The sequence below is a fragment of the Capricornis sumatraensis genome, chromosome 3 (genome assembly GCF_032405125.1).
Source record: "Capricornis sumatraensis isolate serow.1 chromosome 3, serow.2, whole genome shotgun sequence".
Taxonomy (NCBI): Eukaryota; Metazoa; Chordata; class Mammalia; order Artiodactyla; family Bovidae; genus Capricornis; species Capricornis sumatraensis.
In genome coordinates this window covers 142385122-142407336 of record NC_091071.1, presented here as the reverse complement: position 1 = coordinate 142407336, position 22215 = coordinate 142385122, and the positions used below count along the sequence as shown (strand labels likewise).

The following is a 22215-nucleotide window of genomic DNA, read 5'->3' as shown; positions in this document are numbered from 1 at the left end:
TCTTTGTTCTTCTTAAGCATTATTAGAGTACAATCAATAAACCATGGATACATTTTTAGATAACATCAAACTTTTATAACTAAGGGAACTATAAACCTGAGAATGAGGAAGAAAGCTTTCCGGGAAGTTTTGTAATGTTTCTTAAAAAGAAAAACAGTGATATCATTTGCTTCAGAAGTATTGCCATATTTAATATGCCTTCCATTTTGTACATTTTATAGTCTTCAGCCCCATACTGCTGTTGCAATTCATTTTAGTAAAAGATCTTATATATAGTTTGGGCATGGAAGACTGATTGTAGATACCATCCATAAAATTGAGCTTAAGTTTTACTCATTTTGTAAATGAGTCATTCTGTAGCTCAGCTTTTGTAAGATAAATTTTTTACTAAATGTAGTTAATATAGTAATTCCTACAATCCTTAGCAATTTATTATGTCATGTTAGCAAAAAATACAGATACTATGAATCCTCTTTTGGGAACAGCATTTATTTCCTTTATTTTGCTTACTTTTCTCTTTTAAGCTTTCATTTTAAAGATAAATTAAAAAGCTACTAGAATATTATTTTGTGAATCTAATTTTTTTGAAATAAAATTGTAATGTGGGCTTCTTTGCCTTAAGTACCATAAAGAATTAAGTGTAATTTAGTACTGGAAATATTTATATTCATAATTATATATGATTTATTATTAAATTAAAAATAACAAGAAAGGAAAATTTATACCACAGTGAAAATTATGCTAAGTAGCTATCAGATTCTTAATGAGACTAGTAGATGTAAACTAAGTCTTAAAAATGCTGTTATTTTTATTTCTAATTTGTTGTTTTGAAAGTAATTTTTAATACTTTTACAGTTTTGTTTGTACAGGGTCATTTTTACATTATTCTATTATGGAAACAGTAATTCTGTTGGTTTTACTTTTATTTTTGTTGACTTTATATTCAATCCTTGTATCACTGATGATTCTCTTGAAAGTAAAGATTCTAATATGTTGTAATAGAAGATTATAATATCTTCATTTATGAGGACGTTTCCTCATTAAAAAAGTCATAAGTACAAGTTAAGCCACTAAGCACCATCAAATTGTGATTTGGGCTAAATCAATTTTAGATTATATTTTGTTTACCTAAGTAGGCCTTATGCTATTACACTTATTTGGGTGTCGTGTGTGTGTATATGTGTGTACTAATTTTCATCTTAATGTACTTGCACATATTTTTGATCATTTATTCACAAAGTATTTATTGCTTAACTGTTGCTGTATGCCCTGTAGTTAAAGTCCTAGGAACACAGTGATTAAAAAGAAAAAATCTTCACTTTTAAGTAGCTTAAACAGTTTAGTAGGTTAAACATGTAATTGTTTAAAATACCATATAATAATAGTGGAATTGTGTGGAGTTGTTTGAATATTTTGTTTTAATAGCTAGCATAGTTGAAAAATGTACCTCATAAAAATATACAAATGTAACATTGACTGTGTTTACCAAATCATGATACTTTTTCAATCCTATCTTTTATATAGTCAAAGGTTCTTACTGAAATCAGCAGGTAATTGCCATCTTTCCTGATGTTAAGTAGTTGTTCCTACAAACTAATTTGAAAGATTATTTCTGAAAGTTTGTAACAGGTTGAAAACCTAAAATTATTTGATAGATTTAAGAGCAGATAAAATTTTTCTCTCCAACATTTTGAAGTGTGCTGATATATGTGTTTTAATTAATTTTGTTTTCACTATGTGTCTATTTTTGACAACAATGAACACTTTTTCCCAAATACTTTATACATGAATTTTTTTTTCAAAAAGCACTTATTTTCACATTTCCTATCAAAATGTTATATTCCCTTGAAGGAAAGATTATAATAGTTATTTTCTAACATTTGCTAGAAAATGTAACACAGCTCCCTTTCATCAACTCAGAGAAGATGAGAGAATTTAGAATGTTAAGAGTTTTTTAAATGCCTATTTGATCTTTAAGTTTAATAAGTCTTCTTACCAGATAACAGTAAACTGCTATATGAAACAAATGATTTGGGGGATACTCCAGATCTCATAAAAAATTTTGTGAAAATTCTATTTATGATAGTATATACTATAATATATTAACCAGGAACATAGAAACTAGAATATATTACAGATAAGAAAATAATAACACCGAAAGAAAATTTTGAGGATATGTCATCATTGTGTTAGATACCAAAGAGAGGTACTAAAAAATATCACTTGGTTTTATCAGTTGAGACTTTAGCAAGAATATGTTGTGTGACATGACAGAAATAAGAGTTGATTATGAATGGAATGGGAGATGAAATAGAGAGGAGTCCAGACTATATTTTCAAGGGTGCTGACTGTAAAGGCTGAAATAAAATGAATACACAAAGTCAAGGAAGGTGTTTTTGTTTTTAAGATGGAAGAAATGTAAACATCTGTATTAAAATAAAGAGAAGAGAAAGAGCCGCAGATGGGAAATGTAGAGGTACATACCACAAAGTTATGGGGGAACCTTATGACAGGAGAAAGTAATTTAAAATAATTTAACAGATTATTTTACATTACTCATATTTAAGAGTATTATCAAAATTTTAAAAATTAATCAAATATATAATTTCACATTATAGTAATATATGGAAAAGTTTTAATAAGAGATATTGATATTGAAGCGATGTAAAATTTATATTTTGTGAAGCTTCTGACTCTAGGAGTAAAATGTCAAATGAAAGTGAAAGTTGCGTGTCTGACTCTTTGCAACCCCAAGGAATTCTCCAGGCCAGAATACTGGAGCGGATAGCCCTTCCCTTCACCAGGAGATCTTCTCAATCCAGGGATCGAACCCAGGTCTCCCACATTGCAGATAGATTCTTTACCAGTTGAGTCACAAGGGAAGCCCATGTCAAATGAGGCCTAGTTTTATTTCTTATATCTTTCTGTTTTTTCAATATTCTTGTTATTTTTTTCCTTTATATGTAGTTTAATAGGAACAAAACATCTTTTAAACTCAGAGATTTTCAAGAGTAAGGGCTTGCTCTGTTTAATATTATTCAAACCACAAAGTACTTACTATTCACTTTGTGTATTAAAGTAAATATGAAGGTAAGAAAATTCATTTGAGTAAGAATTTAAAAAATTCTGGTAAAATGTACATGCCATAAAATTTACCATTTAATCATTTCTAAGTTTTAGGAGCATTAAGTAATTCACATTTTTGTCAGTAGTCTCCATCATCCATCTTCAGAACTTTTTTCATGTTACTAAACTAAAACTCTGTATCTATTAAATAATACCTCCACATTCTTCCTTCTTCCTGGTTCTTAGCAACCACCATTCTATTTTACATCTCTATGAGGCTGACTATGCTAGGTATTTTATATAAATGAAATCATGTAGTGTTTGTCCTTCTGTGATTGCCTTGTTTCACTTAGCATAATGTTGTCAAGGTTCATCCATATTGTAGCATATGTCAACGTTCCCTTTCTAAGGGAATAAAATTCTACTTTATGTGTGAACATTATTTTAAACTTTAAATGAGTTTATTGACATAGTAACACAACACATTTGCCTCTCTGACACCCCCATGCCCCCTCACCCAATATATTGATAGATGTCTCCCCCTTCCTTCTCCCTGAAACAGGCTATTCAGTGAAACTGGGAGGGCCACTTCTACATCCCCGGTGTCATGCCTAAGCTCTGTGTAGCAAGGTCTTGGGCACTGCTCAGAACCTGTTAGGGAGAGAGCGGGGCAGTTAGGGCTGCACTCAGCCAGGCAGTCATCCAGCCCTAAGAACAGATCCCCCCACAACCCTCAGGCTCTGAGTTGCTGTTTTGTTTACCCACTGATCTTTGGATGAATATTTGGGTTGCTTCCACCTTTTGGCTAGTGTGAATAATGCTTCTGTGAACAGGGGTATACAAATATCTGTTGAGGTCCCAGCTTTTTATTTTTTGCATATGTACCCAGAAGGGGAATTGGTGGATTGAATAAGAGATTTATTTTTCAATTGTTTACATTGTAAATGAGAAATTATTGAATTAACAACATTTCTAAACCAAAAGTTCAAAAAAAAAAAAAAAGCAAGAGCCCAGAAAAGTAAACAAGGCACAGCATTCTACTTTGTTTGAGACCAAATTCTGACAAAATATCAAGTTGAGGATTTGGTAGCTTTGTGTGTAAAGAGAGAAAGTCAGATCCAGAAAAATCAAGTGAAGTTTTAATAGCTTGGGTTAGAGGATGATAAATCAAAGCCCATGGCCTTGCCTATATATATATAAATATATATTCTTTTGTATATGTATATATATTGTAAATATATATATTTGTATATGTAAATATATGTATATATATTCTTTTTCATTTCTTTGCTGCTTATCAGAAGCACAACATTGAGCACAGTACCAAGGAAAATAGCAAACCTACTTTGAAATAATGTGAACATTATAGGGATTTGACATGGATTTTCAGTCCAAATTTCCATCAGTGAGTCATCAAGGAATCCCTAGTTTAAAATGATTTTAGAATGGATGACACTACAAAATAGGTGCAAAGTCAAATGCAGATTCTCTCTAGGGGAAGGTACCTTCTTTCTTCAGTCAGTTCAGTTCAGTCACTCAGTCCTGTCCCGATTCTTTGTGCCCTCATGGACTGTAGCAGTCAGGCATCCCTGTCCATCACCAACTCCTGGAGTTTACTCAAACTCATGTCCATTGAGTCAGTGATGCCATCCAACTATCTCAGCCCCTGTCATCCCGTTCTCTCGCCTTCAGTCTCTCCCAGCATCAGGGTCATTTCCAGTGAGTCAGTTCTTTGCATCAGGTGACCAAAGTATTGGAGTTTCAACTTCAGCATCAGTCCTTCCAGTGAATATTCAGGACTGATTTCCTTTAGGATGGACTGGTTGGATCTCCTTGCAGTCCAAGGGATTCTCAACAGTCTTCAAAACCACAGCTCAAAAGCATCAATTCTTCAGTGCTCAGCTTTCTTTATAGTCCAACTCTCACATCCATACATAACTACTGGAAAACTACAGCTTTGACTAGACAGTCCTTTGTTGGCAAAGTAATATCTCTGCTTTTTAATATGCTGTCTACGTTGGTCATAACTTTCCTTCCAAGGAGCAAGAGTCTTTTAATTTCATGGCTGCAGTCACCATCTGCAGTGATTTTGGACCACCCAAAAATAAACTCTGACACTGTTTCCCCATCTATTTGCCATAAAGTGATGGGACCAGATGCCATGATATTAGTTTTCTGAATGTTGAACTTTAAGCCAACTTTTTCACTCACCTCTTTCATTTTCATCAAGAGGCTCTTTAGTTCTTCTTCACTTTCTGCCATAAGGGTGGTATCATCTGCATATCTGAGGTTATTAATATTTCTCCCAGCAATCTTGATTCCAGCTTGTGCTTTATCCAGCCCAGCATTTCTCATGATGTACTCTGCATATAAGTTAAATAAGCAGGGTGACAATATACAGCCTTGATGTACTCCTTTTCCTATTTGGAACCAATCTGTTGTTCCATGTCCACTTCTAACTGTTGCTTCCTGACCTGCATATAGGTTTCTCAAGCGGCAGGTCAGGTGGTCTGGGATTCCCATGTCTTTCAGAGTTTTCCACAGTTTGTTGTGGTTCACACAGTCAAAGGCTTTAGCATAGTCAGTAAAACAGAAGTAGATATTTTTCAGGAACTCACTTGTTTTTTTGATGATCCAGGAGATGTTGGCAATTTGATCTCTGGTTCCGCTGCCTTTTTTAAATCTGGCTTGATCATTTGGACGTTCACAGTTCACATACTGTTGAAACCTGGCTTGGAGAATTTTGAGCATTACTTTACTAGCATGTGAGATGAGTGCAATTGTGCAGTAGTTTGAGCATCCTTTGGCATTGCCTTTCTTTGGGATTGGAATGAAAACTGACCTTTTCCAGTTCTGTGGCCACTGCTGAGTTTTCCATATTTGCTGGCATATTGAGTGCAGCACTTTCACAGCATCATCTTTTAAGATTTGAAATAGCTCAACTGGAATTCCATCTCCACTAGCTTTGTTCATAGTGATGCTTTCTAAGACCCACTTGACTTCACATTCCAGGATGTCTGGCTCTAGGTGAGTGATCCCAGCATCATGATTATCAGGCTCGTGAAAATCTTTTTTATAGTTCTTCTGTGTATTCTTGCCACCTCTTCTTAATATCTTCTGCTTCTGTTAGGTCCAGACCATTTCTGTCCTTTTTTGAGCCCATCTTTGCATGAAATGTTCCCTTGGTATCTCTAATTTTCTTCAAGAGATCTCTTGTCTTTCCCATTCTATTGTTTTCCTCTATGTCTTTTCATTGATCACTGAGGAACACTTTCTTATCTCTGCTTTGTATTCTTTGGAACTCTGTATATCTTTCCTTTTCTCCTTTGCTTTTGCTTCTCTTCTACTCACAGCTATTTTTAAGGCCTCCTCAAACAACCACTTTGCCTTTTTGCATTTCTTTTCCTTGGGGATGGTCTTGATTCCTGTCTCCTGTACAGTGTCACAAACCTCTGTCCATAGTTCTTCAGTCATTCTGTCTATCAGATCTAATCCCTTGAATCTATTTCTCACTTCTACTGTATAATCATAAGGGATTTGATTTAGGTCATACCTGAATGGTCTAGTGGTTTTCCCTACTTTCTTCAATTTCAGTCTGAATTTGGGAGTTCATGATCTGAGCCACAGTCAGCTCCTAGTCTTGTTTTTGCTGACTGTATAGAACTTCTCCATCTTTGGCTGCAAAGAATATAATCAATCTGATTAGGGCCAGGAAATCCTTAGAAGTCATTTTTTGAGGGCACTGATCAGCACAGTCAAATATAGTCAAGCACAAGGACCCAGAACAATAAGGTAAGGAAAATGAGAAAGTAACACCAAAAACATGCTTCTCTGGTGGCTTAGTGGTAAAGAATCTGCCTGCCAATGCAGAAGACACAGATTCAATCCCTGGTTTGGAAATATCCCATGGCAAAGAAAACGTCAACCTGCTTCAGTATTCTTGCCGTGAGAGCCCCATGGACAGAGGAGCCTGGTGTGCTATAGTCCATGGCGTTGCAGAATTGGACTCGACTCAGCAACTGAGCAACAACAGCAGTAAACCCTATAGGCCAGCTACTGAAGACACTGGTCACGTAGGTGCTAGGAGGCACTGAGGGACCATCTATTTTTTGTCATATCTCTTGGGAACGTAAAATGTTGCTGAATTGTTTTTGGTCTACCTAATTTGTTTGGGACTCTGTAATTAAACCAAGTACTGTTAAATTGAGGATAAACACACTATTGCGTTTTTTTCTCTTATTATGTTTTATTTTCATATTACATTAGGAAAACATACCTTGTCAAAAGACTGGCTTGGGACATTTAATCTCCTTTCTCCCCCCTAAAAGGTTTTAACTTTTGTTTATTCTTAATTATAGTGGCTTTTAATTTAGTTGTTTGTAGAGAACTTGAGATTATGGAAGTACACATATACTTTTTTCATGTACTTTTTGTTTTCAACATTTTGTGACCTTGGCCAAGTCAGTTAATTTCTTTACATTGCATTTTTTAAATTCTAAATTTACTGGGATACAAATCTTTTCTAAAGTAGTTTCTAGTGCTAATAGTCTTCAATCAGATGTTTATTTGTAAAGAATTCCATTTATTCAAACAAATGAAAAATAAAAACAGAAAAGTCTCAATACAGCTTAAAATGTATATCTCTTTGTAACATCACTATTGTTCTTTGCTTTCGGTGTTTTCTGTTACCTTATATCTAGAGATTTAGTGAATAAAGAGAAATTACTCAACACATTTTATTAACTTTAAAGCATAATATAGAATTTATTATGGCAAGAAGTACCCAAGACAATAGGAGGAATGATGATTCTACTCAAGTATCAAAAACTTTCAAATAAGCCATTTGGTAAGAACTAAGTCAAATTTATTACACATTGCCTTTCTTGGATGATCCTCATCTTAGTTTTTCTTTGATAACTCAGGCTCATCCCTGTGTCCACATCCTCACAGACTATCAAGATTAATAATTGTATATCAATGAAAGAATTCACTTAATAGCTAGCAAATACATACCAAGTGATACAGGGTGCCAGGCATTGGATTGGCTTGGGTTATGATGTTGAACAAAACCAGGTGTGGTCTCTGACCTTATGGTATAGAGTTTAACTGGGTAAAAATGGTATCAACTGAAGAACCACACAAATAAATGTGTAATTTAAAATCCTGGGACTTCCCTGGTGGTCTAGTGACAAAGATTCCATGTTCTTCATGCAGGAGGCCCTGGTTCAATCCCTGGTCAGGCAGCTAGATCCCCCACACGCAACTAAAATATTCTGTGTGCCACAACTAAGACCTGGCACAAGCAAATAAATACATAAATACAAATTTTTTAAGTAAAGACTAAAAAAAAAAAAATCCTGGTGGGACTTCCTTGGCAGTCTCGCTGGTGGAAGTCCATGCTTCCAAGGCAGGGAGCTCAGATTATATCCCTGGTCAGGGAACTAAGATCCCACATGCCACAGACAAAATGTGAAGAAAAATTTTAAATAAAAAAATAAAATTAAAATCCTGGTCAAGTGTTATGAAGAAAACTCATTGCATTGTTAAATAGTTCTGAAATTAGATGGGTCTGAGATCAGTCCCAACTGTAGAACTTGGTAGCATTGTGATTTTAGGCAACTTTCTAAATCACAGTTAAAATGCAAATAGTTTGCTTGCTGGATTATTGTGAGGATCAAATGAGAGAAGTGTGATATAATTTTACTCTTGTTTTTCACTCGTTTATTATCTACCTTCCTGGATGAGAATGTAAGCTCCGTGACAGTAGGAATTCTGGTCTGTCTTCTTAACTGCTATTTTCTTGACATCTACATCAGAGTCATAACATGGACATGAATAAATACTTTTTGAATGAATGAAATATCTTTTAGGATTTCTTACAGGTAATCAGCATTCCCCCCAAAATATTTAGTACTTATTTGCTTTTTCTCTGTCATAGTCAGATTGATATGTTGTTAATTCCATGCTGCCTCCTGCAATTCTGCTTCCTCTCATCTAATTTAACTCTGGACTAGAAAATCAGATAAAGTCAGAATGGTATAAGTACCTGTCCTCTAATAAGAGATTCTGAAGTAAAAGATAAGGCCTCTCTCTTAATAGTAACAGGAGTGAGCTTTCATCCATGGACTCATTGAGATCTTTTTTGGTTATTTAAAAGGCATTTGCAGTTTCAGCTGTATTCTGTATACTTGGACGTAATAGATAAGTAAACTCGTCAGTGCTTCTAATAAAGCATTCTCATTCTAGCTTTATATCACATCATATATATATATATATATATATATATATATATATATAGTTGCTGCTGCTGCTAAGTCGCTTCAGTTGTGTCCGACTCTGTGCGACTCCATAGATGGCAGCCCACCAGGCTTCCCCATCCCTGGGATTCTCCAGGCAAGAATACTGGAGTGGGTTGCCATTTCCTTCTTCAGTGCATGAAAGTGAAAGAAATTTAAATTTTGATTTTTTAAAGTTTGGTTACCTATTCTGTGTTGTTATTTAGTGGACCGCATATAACTTAATGTTTGTTACAACTTTTTCGAAGTATTTAAGGTAATTTTTATAATACCCTAATGATCTGTTCGTATGTCTAAAGTAAATTCACTTGGTTAATTATTTTTCAGGGCAGCTGTTTGCCCACTTTTTATTCATTGATTCCCAACCCCCACCTCTTAGTTACTTGCAGTATCTCCCAGCAGTCAGAATTGTTTTCTTAGCTTTGTTAATCTTGGCAGCAGGGTTTAAGATGAGTCACCAGGAACTGAGCAACTGAAAAGACTGAATCTTCAAACAAATGAAGCATTACATTTTATCATCATAGAGATTGTTATTTGTTTTTAGATCTCATACTCTAAAATGAAGATAAAATGTTGTAAGTACATCTTCATTTACCCCATGGGGTATTATCTCTGGGAAAGTGAATTTCTACTTGACATAATGTCTAGAATTGTTGTTGTTGTTGTTGTTTTGCTTTAATGGGTCCCAGAATATGATATGAAATTAAATTCTAATGAATCATTATCATGCTATTTATTTCCACAAATGATAATTATCTCACAAAATGTAATGATCCTTTCTAATTGGGCATCATAATTGAAAAACTGCAGCTGAACTGATAAACTAATCACATATAAAGTAATTCTCTTACCTTCATAATATTTTCAATAGTCACTTCTCAGTTATGAGAAAACATTGTTAGCAAATTCTAGGCTGAAGTTTTCAAACATAATTTTGAGTTTCAGTGACATTAAATATTGTATCAGCTAGATGTACAATATCAATAAGGAAATAAAGTGTCTCCTGATGTGTTTTCAAAGTAATACCAGTAGGATTTATTTTCTTTTGTAAAAACTTTACTTTTCCCTTTTAATCTCTATTAATATAAACTTAATGTTGTAGAAAATGTTTAAATTGTGATACAACCACTGGAAGACATGTCATGCTGCTGCTGCTGCTAAGTGGCTTCAGTTGTGTCTGACTCTGTGTGACTCCAGAGATGGCAGTCCACCAGGCGCCCCCATCCCTGGGATTCTCCAGGCAAGAACACTGGAGTGGGTTGCCATTTCCTTCTCCAAAGCATGAAAGTGAAAAGTGAAAGTGAAGTCACTCAGTCGTGTCTGACTCCTAGCAACCCCATGGACTGCAGCCAACCAGGCTCCTCTGTCCATGGGATTTTCCAGGAAGACATGTCATATAACTATTAAAAAAATGATCTGTATTAAAAAAGATGTGGTCATATAGGAATGTACTTCCTTTAGAATGTTAGATGGAAAAAATCAGGATATCAAAATCATTGTGATACCATGGTGTCACAAACAGTCAGACACGATTTACCAATTGAACAGCAACAGCCTTAGACCCTCATAGGGGTATGATTTTATAGGGGGAAAAAAAGAGACTTAAGGAAAAAAATCAAATTTTTTTCCTAATGCTATATTTTGTGTTTAGATGCAAGGATTTAAAAAAATATTTTAGAATTTTTCAGATTTTTTTCTCTTTGCACATTTTCTTTTAAAATGAAAAAAAAAGTGAAATATTAGAAAGTCTCTATTTCAAACTATATTCTATATGTCAGAAAAACAGCTCACAGATTATACTGAAGAATCTGAGATGTACTCCCAAGCTGTAGGTTAGTTAGAAATGTTAGTCCATGGGGTTGCAAAGAGTTGGACATGACTGAGCCACTTTCACTTCACATTTAGAAAAAATATAGTTCTCATATTGGCTTCCTAGTCTCCTTGCCTTTATACTCTAAAAAGTGCTCTTGAAATTAAGAGCCAGAGGTGGGAATGGCAGATGGCTCTACAATATTTGATCTCTTTTCCTCTCAAGCTTTTTTATGTAAAACTTGAACATATAGAAAGCATAGAAAAGTGAATTAGCTTATTCCTAGCTTAAATAGTTCTCAATATTTCAGCTATTTCTCTTCCTGATATATTTTTTTCCTATGGACTTAAAAAAATAAATTTTATTGATATTTTAACTATAAAAACTTTCATTTATTTCTTTGGTAAACTTTTTTTCAACATACCCACCATGTTGTTATCATCTGCTAATTTTTTATTATTCTTATAATATTTTAGTCATAATTTATCATCATCAAAAAATTCTCTATCCATATTCATATTTTGCCAGTTGTCTCAAAATCATCTTTTTATGGACAATTTATTAGAATCAGGACCCCAAAAACATCTGTATTACATTTGGTAGTTATGTTTCCTAAGTCTCTTATTCTCGAATAGCCACTTTAAAATGTATTATAAGTTCCTAATCTGTATGCAGGTCAGGAAGCAACAGTTAGAACTGGACATGGAACAACAGACTGGTTCCAAATAGGAAAAGGAGTACGTCAAGGCTGTATTTTGTCACCCTGCTTATTTAACTTATATGCAGAGTACATCATGAGAAACGCTGGACTGGAGGAAACACAAGCTGGAATCAAGATTGCCAGGAGAAATATCAATAACCTCAGATATGCAGATGATACCACCCATATGGCAGAAAGTGAAGAGGAACTAAAAAGCTTCTTGATGAAAGTGAAAGTGGAGAGTGAAAAAGTTGGCTTAAAGCTCAACATTCAGAAAATGAAGATCATGGCATCTGGTCCCATCACTTCATGGGAAATAGATGGGGAAACAGTGGAAACAGTGTCAGACTTTATTTTTGGGGGCTCCAAAATCACTGCAGATGGTGACTGCAGCCATGAAATTAAAAGACGCTTACTCCTTGGAAGAAAAGTTATGACCAACCTAGATAGCATATTCTAAAGCAGAGACATTACTTTGCTGACTAAGGTCCATCTAGTCAAGGCTATGGTTTTTCCACTGGTCATGTATGGATGTGAGAGTTGGACTGTGCAGAAGGCTGAGTGCCAAAGAATTGATGCTTTTGAACTGTGGTGTTGGAGAAGACTCTTGAGAGTCCCTTGGACTGCAAGGAGATCCAACCAGTCCATTCTGAAGGAGATCAGCCCTGGCATTTCTTTGGAGGGAATGATGCTGATGCTGAAACGCCAGTACTTTGGCCACCTCATGCGAAGAGTTGACTCATTGGAAAAGACTGATGCTGGCAGGGATTGAGGGTAGGAGGAGAAAGGGGACGACAGAGGATGAGATTGCTGGATGGCATCACTGATTCGATGGCCGTGAGTCTGAGTGAACTCCGGGAGTTGGTGATGGACAGGGAGGCCTGGCGTGCTGCGATTCATGGGGTCGCAAAGAATCGGACACGACTGAGCAACTGAACTGAACTGAACTGAACTGAATGCCAAAACGACTGAAATTATAGATGACATTTTAGTGTTCTTATAAAATTAATATAAGTTCATTGTACAATAACTTAAAAATTCATAAGCTATCAAGAAGAAAGTGGAAATCACTTGTATTGCTCAGTATATTTCATTTCTATCATTTTATACATAATTTTCATTGTTGAGCTCTACTGGAAGTTTTATATCTTATTTCAATAGTATATCTGAGTTTTTACACTTGAAATACTTCTTTTCCATTTTAATGGTTGTGCAAAGATGTACCTTAACTTTTCAGAGTAGGTAAATAACTTAATTTTTTTGGTTCAGTTCAGTCACTCAGTCGCGTCTGACTCTTTGCAACCCCATGGACTGCAGCACTCCAGGCCTCCCTGTCCATCACCAACTCCTGGAGTTTCCTCAAACTTAGGTCCATAGAGTCGGTGATGCCATCCAACCATCTCATCCACTGTCATCCCCTTCTCCTCCCACCTTCAATCTTTCCCAGCATCCAGGTCTTTTCCAGTGAGTCAATTCTTCCCATCAGGTGGCCAGAGTATTGGTGTTTCAGCTTCAGCATCAGTCCTTCCAGTGACTATTCAGGACTGATTTCCTTTAGGATGGATTCGTTGGATCTCCTTGCAGTCCAAGGGACTCTCAAGAGTCTTCTCCAACACCACAGTTCAAAAGCATCAGTTCTTTGGCGCTCAGCCTTCTTTATGGTCTGTCTCTCACATCCATACTGGTAAAACCATAGCTTTGACTACAGACTTTTGTTGGCAAAGTAATGTCTCTGCTTTTTAATTGCTGCCTAGTTTGGTCATTGCTTTTTTTTCCAAGGAGCAAGCATCTTTTATTTCATGGCTGCAGTCACCATCTACAGTGATTTTGGAGCCCAAGATAATGAAGTCTGTCACTGTTTCCATTGTTGCCTCATCTTTTGCGATGAAGTGATGGGACCAGATGCCATGATCTTAGTTTTCCGAATATTGAGCTTTAAGCCAGCTTTTTCACTCTCCTCTTTCACTTTCATCAAGAGGCTCTTTTCTTTAATTCCTCTTCACTTTCTGCCTTAAGGGTGGTGTCATCTGCATATCTGAGGTTATTGATATTTCTCCCGGCAATCTTGATTCCACCTTGTGCTTCATCCAGCCTGACATTTCGCATGATGTACTCTGCATATAAGTTAAATAAGCAGGTGACAATATACAGTCTTGACATACTCCCTTCCCAATTTGGAACCAGTCTGTTGTTCCATGTCTGGTTCTGTTGCTTCTTGACCTGTATACAGATTTCTCAGGAGGCAGGTAAGGTGGTCTGGTACTCCCATCTCTTGAAGAATTTTCCAGTTTGTCATGATCCACACATAGAAAAAAATAATAGAATGGGAGAGACTAGAGATCTCTTCAAGAAAATTAGAGATAGTAAGGGAACATTTCATGCAAAGATGGGCACAATAAAGGACAGAAATGGTATGGACCTAACAGAAGCAGAAGATATTAAGAAGAGGTGGCAAGAATACATAGAAGAACTATATGAAAATGATCTAATGACCCAGATAACCACGATGATGTGATCACTCACCTAGAGCCAGACATCCTGGAGTGTGAAGTCAACTGGGCCTTATAAAGCATCACTGCAAACAAAGCTAGTGAAAGTGATGCAATTCCAGCTGAAGTATTTCAAATCCTAAAAGATGATGCTGTTATCAACAATAACAACCAAATGTAAGTGTTGTACTCCATATGCCAACAAATTTGGAAGACTCAGCCATGGCCATTGAACTGAAAAAGGTCAGTTTTCATCCCAATCTGAAAGAAAGGCAGTACCAAAGAATACTCAAACTAATGCACAATTGCACTCATCTCATGCACTAGCAAAATAATGCTCAAAATTCTCCAAGTGAGGCTTCGACAGTACATGAACCAAGAATGTCCAAATGTTCAAGCTGGATTTAGAAAAGGCAGAGGAACCAGAGATCAAATTTTTTTTAGAGACACATCTAATTTAGAAGGTCATTTTACAGTGTATTCCAGCATTTTCTTCTTGCTACAGTTGAAGAGACTTGTATTTTTGAGTGAATGTGGGGGTGTAATTTTCCTGCTTAATTCCTAGAGTAGGGAAAATGGGCTGGTCAAGGCACTGTTTTCTCTATGTAGCAGATAATGCCTGGATCTCGATCCACTGGTCATCTGAGAGAGATGCTTGTTTTTGCCATGTGGAAGACAAGTAATGCCCCTACTAGGCCATTGTAGTGAGTTTCTATAAAGTCCTATTTTATGTAATTTCTTTAAAATATCAGAATATATCTGAGTAAATAATGTGTTCATTTCTCCAAATATTGTCAAGAAAAAAAAAGATAGTAAATTCAACTATTGGAAGGACTCTGGGCATCAGGGAAGGTTTGGAAAATGTTGCCGCCTACTTTAGCTGCTATAGGTTGAGGTCATCAAAGAACTCCAGAAGACGAAAAGTAGACTTGAAATAGAGATCACAAATTATGCAAAAATAGTGATTCTTAGGCGTGTACTTTATAAATATGTCAGTTTCATAGGGATCTTATAACAAATCAGCACAAAGTGTGTGGCTTAATATAGGAGATTTTTTTTCTTCCACAGTTCTGGAGGCTAGATGTTGAAAATCAAGGTGTCAGGCAGGGCCATGCTCTTTCTGAAGGTTTAAGGCAGAATCCTTCCTTGCATTTTCCTGGCTTCCGATAGTTCCTGGCAGTCTTTGGCATTTTTGGCTTATAGGCCATTTCTCTTCTGTCTTCACATGTAAGGATGTTATTCCCTGGGATCTCTTCCTGAACTCTTTGTCTCTTCTTATAAGAACATCAGTGACTGGACTTAGGGCCACCCTAATCCACTCTGACATCATCTTACCTCATTAATTACACCTGAAAGTCTGTGTTTGCAAGTAGGGTCACAATCTGAGGTTCCTGGTAGATGTAAATGTGACAACACTCTTCAGCCCCATATGGCAAGTATGGGTATTTGTGTATGAGACTAGATTGGTAACTGGCAGGCTATCATAATCTCTTAGATAATACACATTCTAATTTTCTTCCTCATGTTGAGTTCTGCTTTTCTTAAGTGTGTTTAGTATAAGAGTACATGAATGTGGGGGAAATGTTGAAAAATACTAAAACAGTATTTTAAAATTCTGTGTTGAATACTTGTTTTCTACTGCTATTTCTTGAGATTAGAAGATAAAAATAACTTTATGAAATCTTGTCTGTGTTTTTATGGTTTTAGCTTTCTAAATTTAGAGCCAGGCCCAAAAGTTTCTTATTTACTAAAAGCATTTGAACATGGCATTATAATGATGATTCCAGTCCTTTTAAGAATAGACTTTGGCTTAGGCAAAAAGTTATGAAATACTTGAACAAGTTACTAAAAATCCTAGACTATCTTTCATTGAGTTTATTATAAAACAGATTGAAAATAGACTGTTCTTCCGTATTTATTCACCATTTTCTCCACCACCAAGATGACACCAAGAACTTAGCAAATATATGTCCCTATAAGCCCATATCTTTAGATTGTTTTATTAATTTTTGTTTATTTGCAAAAGTGATTTTGGTAGGAATTAATATTCAAATATCAGTTAAAAGATTAAATGCTTCACTTCTGGGCCTTTGGTTTCTGTAGTAATCAGAGTAAAATTTTAACTAAAAAATTCACTTGAAAATTCCATTTATTCTCTGTAAAAGCAAATTGAATGCCTGTCGTTATTCATAAATATCTTAACTGCTAAGATTTTCTAGAATTGTAATAGACAATCAGTTATATCAGAAAGTCATTACTATTAGAAAAATTAGGCAGTGTTAATAAAACATGAACTCATGACTTTTGGAATATTTTCTTTGATAAAACTCTTGGTCATTTTGCACTTTAAATTAGAAGAAAAAAATTAAACTTTATCCATGCTTTTTCTTTTACAAATAAAAATATCTTACAGCTTTCATCTGCTTTATTATACTTACACATTTATAATGGGCATATATGATTATAAGATAAAATAAGGTACATCATAGCTTACTATCAGAAACTAACTTTTGTAAGTCAAAATTAAGAGATTTAGAATGGAATTCAAGGCAGTGTAAATATGTCTTATTTTTCTAAATGCACTCTTATAACCTTCTATTTAGAGCTTCTTTTGGCTCTTAAACTATAATATTCCATGTTTACTCATTCACTAAACTATTTAAGTGTGGTATGCAGTGTTACATGCTTCCCATATAAGTAATGGGCTTCCCCAGTGGCTCAGATGGTAAAGAATCTGCCTGCAATGCAGGAGACCTGGGTTCAGTCCCTCAGTCCAGAAGATCCCCTGGAGAAGGAAATGGCAACCCACTCTAATATTCTTGCCTAGAGAATTCCATGGACAGAGGAGCCTGGCGGGCTACAATCCATGGAGTTGCAAGGAGTCGAACATGACTGAGCAACTACCACTTTCACATTATGTGGTGTTATATATATACCCTGTGCAAAGCACAGAGCTGGAGTGATAAATCTGAAAATGTATGTATGTGTACATTTCGCCATTTATTCTATAAATATTTATTGAGCATTTGTTGTATGCCAAGTATAATATCAGGAACTTCTGATAAAAAGTTAAAACACAGTCTCTCTATTACTTACAGTTTTAGAAAAGGAAAAAGACACTAATCAGAGAGTAACACAAATAATTGTAAAATTGGCATCATGAAAAATACTATGAAGAAAAGGTGAATGGTACTATCTGAACTCAGAAGGGAAATTTGACTCTGTCTTTGGAGAGACTATGCAAGGGCTCAGAGACTTACCTGAGGTACTAACTTTTGAACTGAGAGCCAAATGGTTATTGGAAATTACATAAGTGAAGGAGGATGTGAGAAAATTCCTGGAAGCAGATATTATATATAGTTGGTCTAGTACTGGAGCAAGTGTGAGTTATTTGGAATTAAAAGAGGCAATGTGGCTGAAACACAGGGAAGGAGAGGGAGTGTGACACATGAGGAGGCTGAGAGAGCAGACCAATCAGGGCCTTTTCCATTAAGGATTTAAGTACTTTTCTCAAGAGCAATGAGAAGGCTTTGAGAGATTTTAAGCAGTGTAGGCATGGGAGGAAAGGGTAAGACAGGACCAGATTTGTTTTCCTGAAAGATTAGAAGGGACTGGATGGAATAACGTGTGAATGGGTGGGGGCAGTTGCAAGGGTATAAGGAGGAATTCTGGCAGAAAAAAGCTTGGATTAAGAGAGTGGTAATAGAAATGGAGAAAAGTGTAAGCCCAAAAACCACCCTCATTTCTTCCCCCTCCTCAATTATTTAGTTTATTTTAGAGCCAAATTGTACTATCTGCCTATTACACAGAGGCCCTAGGCTATCCTTTTGGAGATTTCTATTGTTCTCTGAACAAAAACTTCCAGTTAGAAATCTAAAGGAGTGTGATTTGTGTCTTTACCTGGTACTACCCCATTTGTAAGCATGCTATTTCAAAATTATATGTTGATATTTATTGATAATTTTTATGAAAATTATGACAGTACTTGGCAGTGGCTTATTGTATTCTCAGTTTCTGGGGTTTCCTGGATGTATCCACAATTCAGTGGGAAAACTTAGCCTTGACTCTTATTAAAATGTTTTTTCCTTCCTGGGTTTTCTCCTCCTCCTCCCGGGTCTCTTACATCTCCTGCATTGGCAGGCAGGTTCTTTACTACTAGTGTTAGGTATTGGATTATTATCTCCTGAGAGGAAAAATAACCTTGGATTATAGAGTCCTTAGGCAGCGTTTTGTTGTCCTCCAAATAATTTCCTCTTGTTCTCCTTTTCAGTAAGATTTGTTCTCTTTAGTGTAAACCATTGGGCAGAATAAGTGAGTTTTCTCAGTGGTTTGCAATAACCCTTTACAACAGCTTCCCAAGTGGCTCAGTGGTTAAAGGATCTGCCTGCCAGTGTAGGAGATGAAGGTTCAATATCTGGGTTGGGAAGATCCCCTGGCGGGCTACAGTCCATGGGGTCGCAAAGAGTCTGACACGACAGAGTGCCTAAGTTTCACTTTCATCAATTATTTATAAAATGACTTAAGTGCCAATTTTGGTGAGCTTTTTCCAATGATACTGTATTAGTCTTTGAAACTTGAAAATATAACATTTAGGGACACAAATGGTAAGCTTTCCGTTTATCTTTAAACTAGCCTGTGAGCCTCTTACCAGTTCAAAAGCTGAGAGACGTCATTCAGTTGAGAAGATAGTGACTCACCTCCTTATACCTCCTGCAGGGAAGGGGAAACAAGTTCCCATTAACAACTAGAGAACTGAACAGAGGAAAGAACTGGTTAACTGTGTTCCAGACTGCTAGGATAAAAATTCTTCATTATCCCTAGACATTACCCAAGCAATGTCTCTTTTAAGGAGCCAGAGTCATCTGCCTAGAGATATTTCTCACTTGCTAGAAGAGCCACCTTTTGTGCTAGATCTCCTCCTACTTCCTGAATCCTCCCTCTCCTGATGTGATCACCTCTAGTGCTAACCACCTACTGTAACCGGTCTTCTTCCTGACCTGGGTTCACTTCTGTACTTGACGTGCTTAGTACCTAACTTGATACTGGCTATCACCTATGCCTTCTGTTTACCCTTGACATGGTAGCCCAGCTCAAAGGCTGGTTTCTCAAGAGCAGACTGTAACTTGGCACTTTATACATTTCAGGTTTTTATAGTCAGTCATACATATGATATATTACAAAAAGTAACATCAGTATATGAGACTGGACCTGATAATTTGAGAGTATTAGTAGATCTTAAATCTTTCTCAGATAGATAATCTTTAGAATATTTATTAACTGATAATTAAAACTTTCATGACTAGAGCTTTCTGAAGACTGAAGTTAATATTTTAAAAATAAAATATTTATCATCAGATTTTTTTCCCTATACTGTTCTGGCAATAGACATACTCAATTATATATTTGTATGTTATCACCAAATGCCATATTTTATTATTCTCTTTTGGTTTCACCAACAGAAGCCATTCAGGTACCTTTATTTCTAGTTTCTTTCTACTATATAAAGTGTTCTTGAATTACTTGCTTTATCTGAAAGATAATAGAATATTTTATAGCCATAAATATTCAAAAACAGTGACACAGCTATAGAAAAACTGTATCTTATATTTACCTTTAAACACTGATTCTACTTGAACCAAATAGCACATTTAGAATTTATTTGTGATTAGCAATAGCACATATAGATTCACTTGTCTTAGAATGCTAAGTTGGCTAGCTTTTGTTTATATAAATAAGGTTGAACTGGTAGATTATAGTGCCTGAAAAGCTGAATATTTTATATGTAATATACTGGTATAAATAAAGTTAAATTTATGTGATAACAAGCATAAACTCCCTCCTGATGTTCTAAAATATTTAAATAAATATTTAAAAATTAATATGAGGGATAATATAAAATTATGCTTATTTTCATGTGTAGTTTATGTGATCTGATAAAATATTTTATAGTTTGTCTTCTGTGTCATCAGAAGTTTTAAAAAATTCTTAAAATGTAGACAGATTGCATCTTTGTTTCAGAATTCCCTGGAAAGATATGTAATGCTTATGTAAGAGCAGCTAATGATGTAGTGATGAGACTTTAGCCTTTTTAAAATCTACAATCCTGTGTAAATTCACCCTTATTGAAAGAGAATTTGATGTAGATACTTTTAACACTGTAATATTCATGATTATTGATTTACAGTGAAATTTACATTGTACTAGTGAATTTATGTGAGCATCTCTAACCTATGGGATATTTATTTTGCAGGAGAAAATACAGATTCTGTTTTCACAACTTGAAATGTAATTTCCATTAATATTGATTCTTTCATCAGTTGTTACCACAAAATTGGCTAAAATTAATGCTCCTCTGTCATAATAGATCAAGGTGATTTACATTTAGTTTTCTTTGTCTTTGTTTGTTTGTTTTGTTTTATTCCCTCCACTCCCCAATTATTTCATGGCATTTCAGTGCTTCAGAGAATTTAGATGAGCTCTCTTCCTCCAGTAGCTGGTTACTTAACCAGAAGCACAGTAAGAAAAGGAGAAAAGACAGGACAAGATTGAAATCTCCATCCTTGACTATCATGAGTACAGCAGCTCGAACAAGGCCACTTCAGAGTTTCCACAAACGAAAACTCTACAGATTGAGCCCAACATTTTATTGGACTCCACAGGTAAGGTTGCCTTTGGGAAAACAATTGTACATAGTTATTTAGAAGTGAGATTTAATAACTTTTTTTAACATAGCAGTGTATTTTGAAATTCTCACATTTCTATTTTTTTAAATCATGTTTAAACTAAACTGAAAGAAAATTACATATCAAGTTGATTTTAAAACTTTACCGGTAAGGGTAATAAGACACAAGCAAGTTATATATTTGTCTTTTGCTTAGTAAAGAAAAAGGTAAAAATCGACAGGGCTGTAGTTATTTTGGAGGAAATGACATTGCTTTCCTTTTTAGGTTTCGTATTTGTTAAATTTGATGAGCACCCCTTTTTCATATAAGCAGTGAAAGTTTAGATGACCATGCTTACACTTTTTACAAATAAAATATGCTTTACTAAAAGCATTCATTTCGAAAAGCATGTTTTTCATTTATTAGCAAAATATTAGGTTTACATCTTTCAGTACATATCTTAAATAAACTGTGATGGAGGGCAAAATAAGTCATCTCTAGTTATCATTAGGTATAACATGCTCTTTTTCTATATTTTAAATAATATGTCAGAGGAAAGGAATTTATCTTTGCTTGAGTATTGTTTTTGAGTATTACTACATTAGCTATTTTTAAATATATTTCTATTAAAAAATCAAGATGCTTTGTTTCATTAGAAACAAATTTCAAATTTGGTTTTATAGGATCCTTTTATAAATAGGATTGTGAATTCTGATGAATTAATTTTTATCAATAATTTCATTTTTGCCATTTTGTAGTTCAGTTACTAGTATGCTCTCTCAACTTGAAATTTTTCAAAGTTTTATTTCAGAATTTTCAGAAATTTTACATAATTAATCAACCTAATAGGAAAATATTTTATTTAGAGTTTTTATATAAGAAATTATACTTTATTTAACAATTTTTATTTAAACTTGTTATAAGCAATAAATATTTGAAATTGATTTTATAATTTCAGAGTTATAAATAGAATTGTCTAAGAGAAATATTTCACACATAAATAGGTCTTAATATTCTAACTGGAAGGAATCTATTTGAATAATTTAGAAGATTTGCTCAGTATTGCTAACGTACTATGTATGCCTTAGTAATGTAAAGATTGACTTGGAAAAGTGAACAATTTAAAACTTTCAGTAAACAAAGGAGAAACAAGTCTAATATTCTTGTTACTAATAGGCCATATAATTTATCA

The 22215-nt window shown here is 34.9% G+C and overlaps 1 protein-coding gene across 2 annotated transcripts in view; it reads left to right on the top strand.

Annotated features, from left to right (window-relative positions):
- The window catches only part of KANSL1L (KAT8 regulatory NSL complex subunit 1 like), a 94178-nt gene that overhangs the window by 32599 nt on the left and 39364 nt on the right, over nucleotides 1-22215 (top strand). For both annotated transcript variants that reach the window (XM_068969250.1, XM_068969249.1), the window contains exon 5: nucleotides 20816-21020. In XM_068969250.1, coding sequence (XP_068825351.1) covers nucleotides 20816-21020 — 205 coding nt within the window. The remainder of the gene's footprint in view (nucleotides 1-20815; nucleotides 21021-22215) is intronic.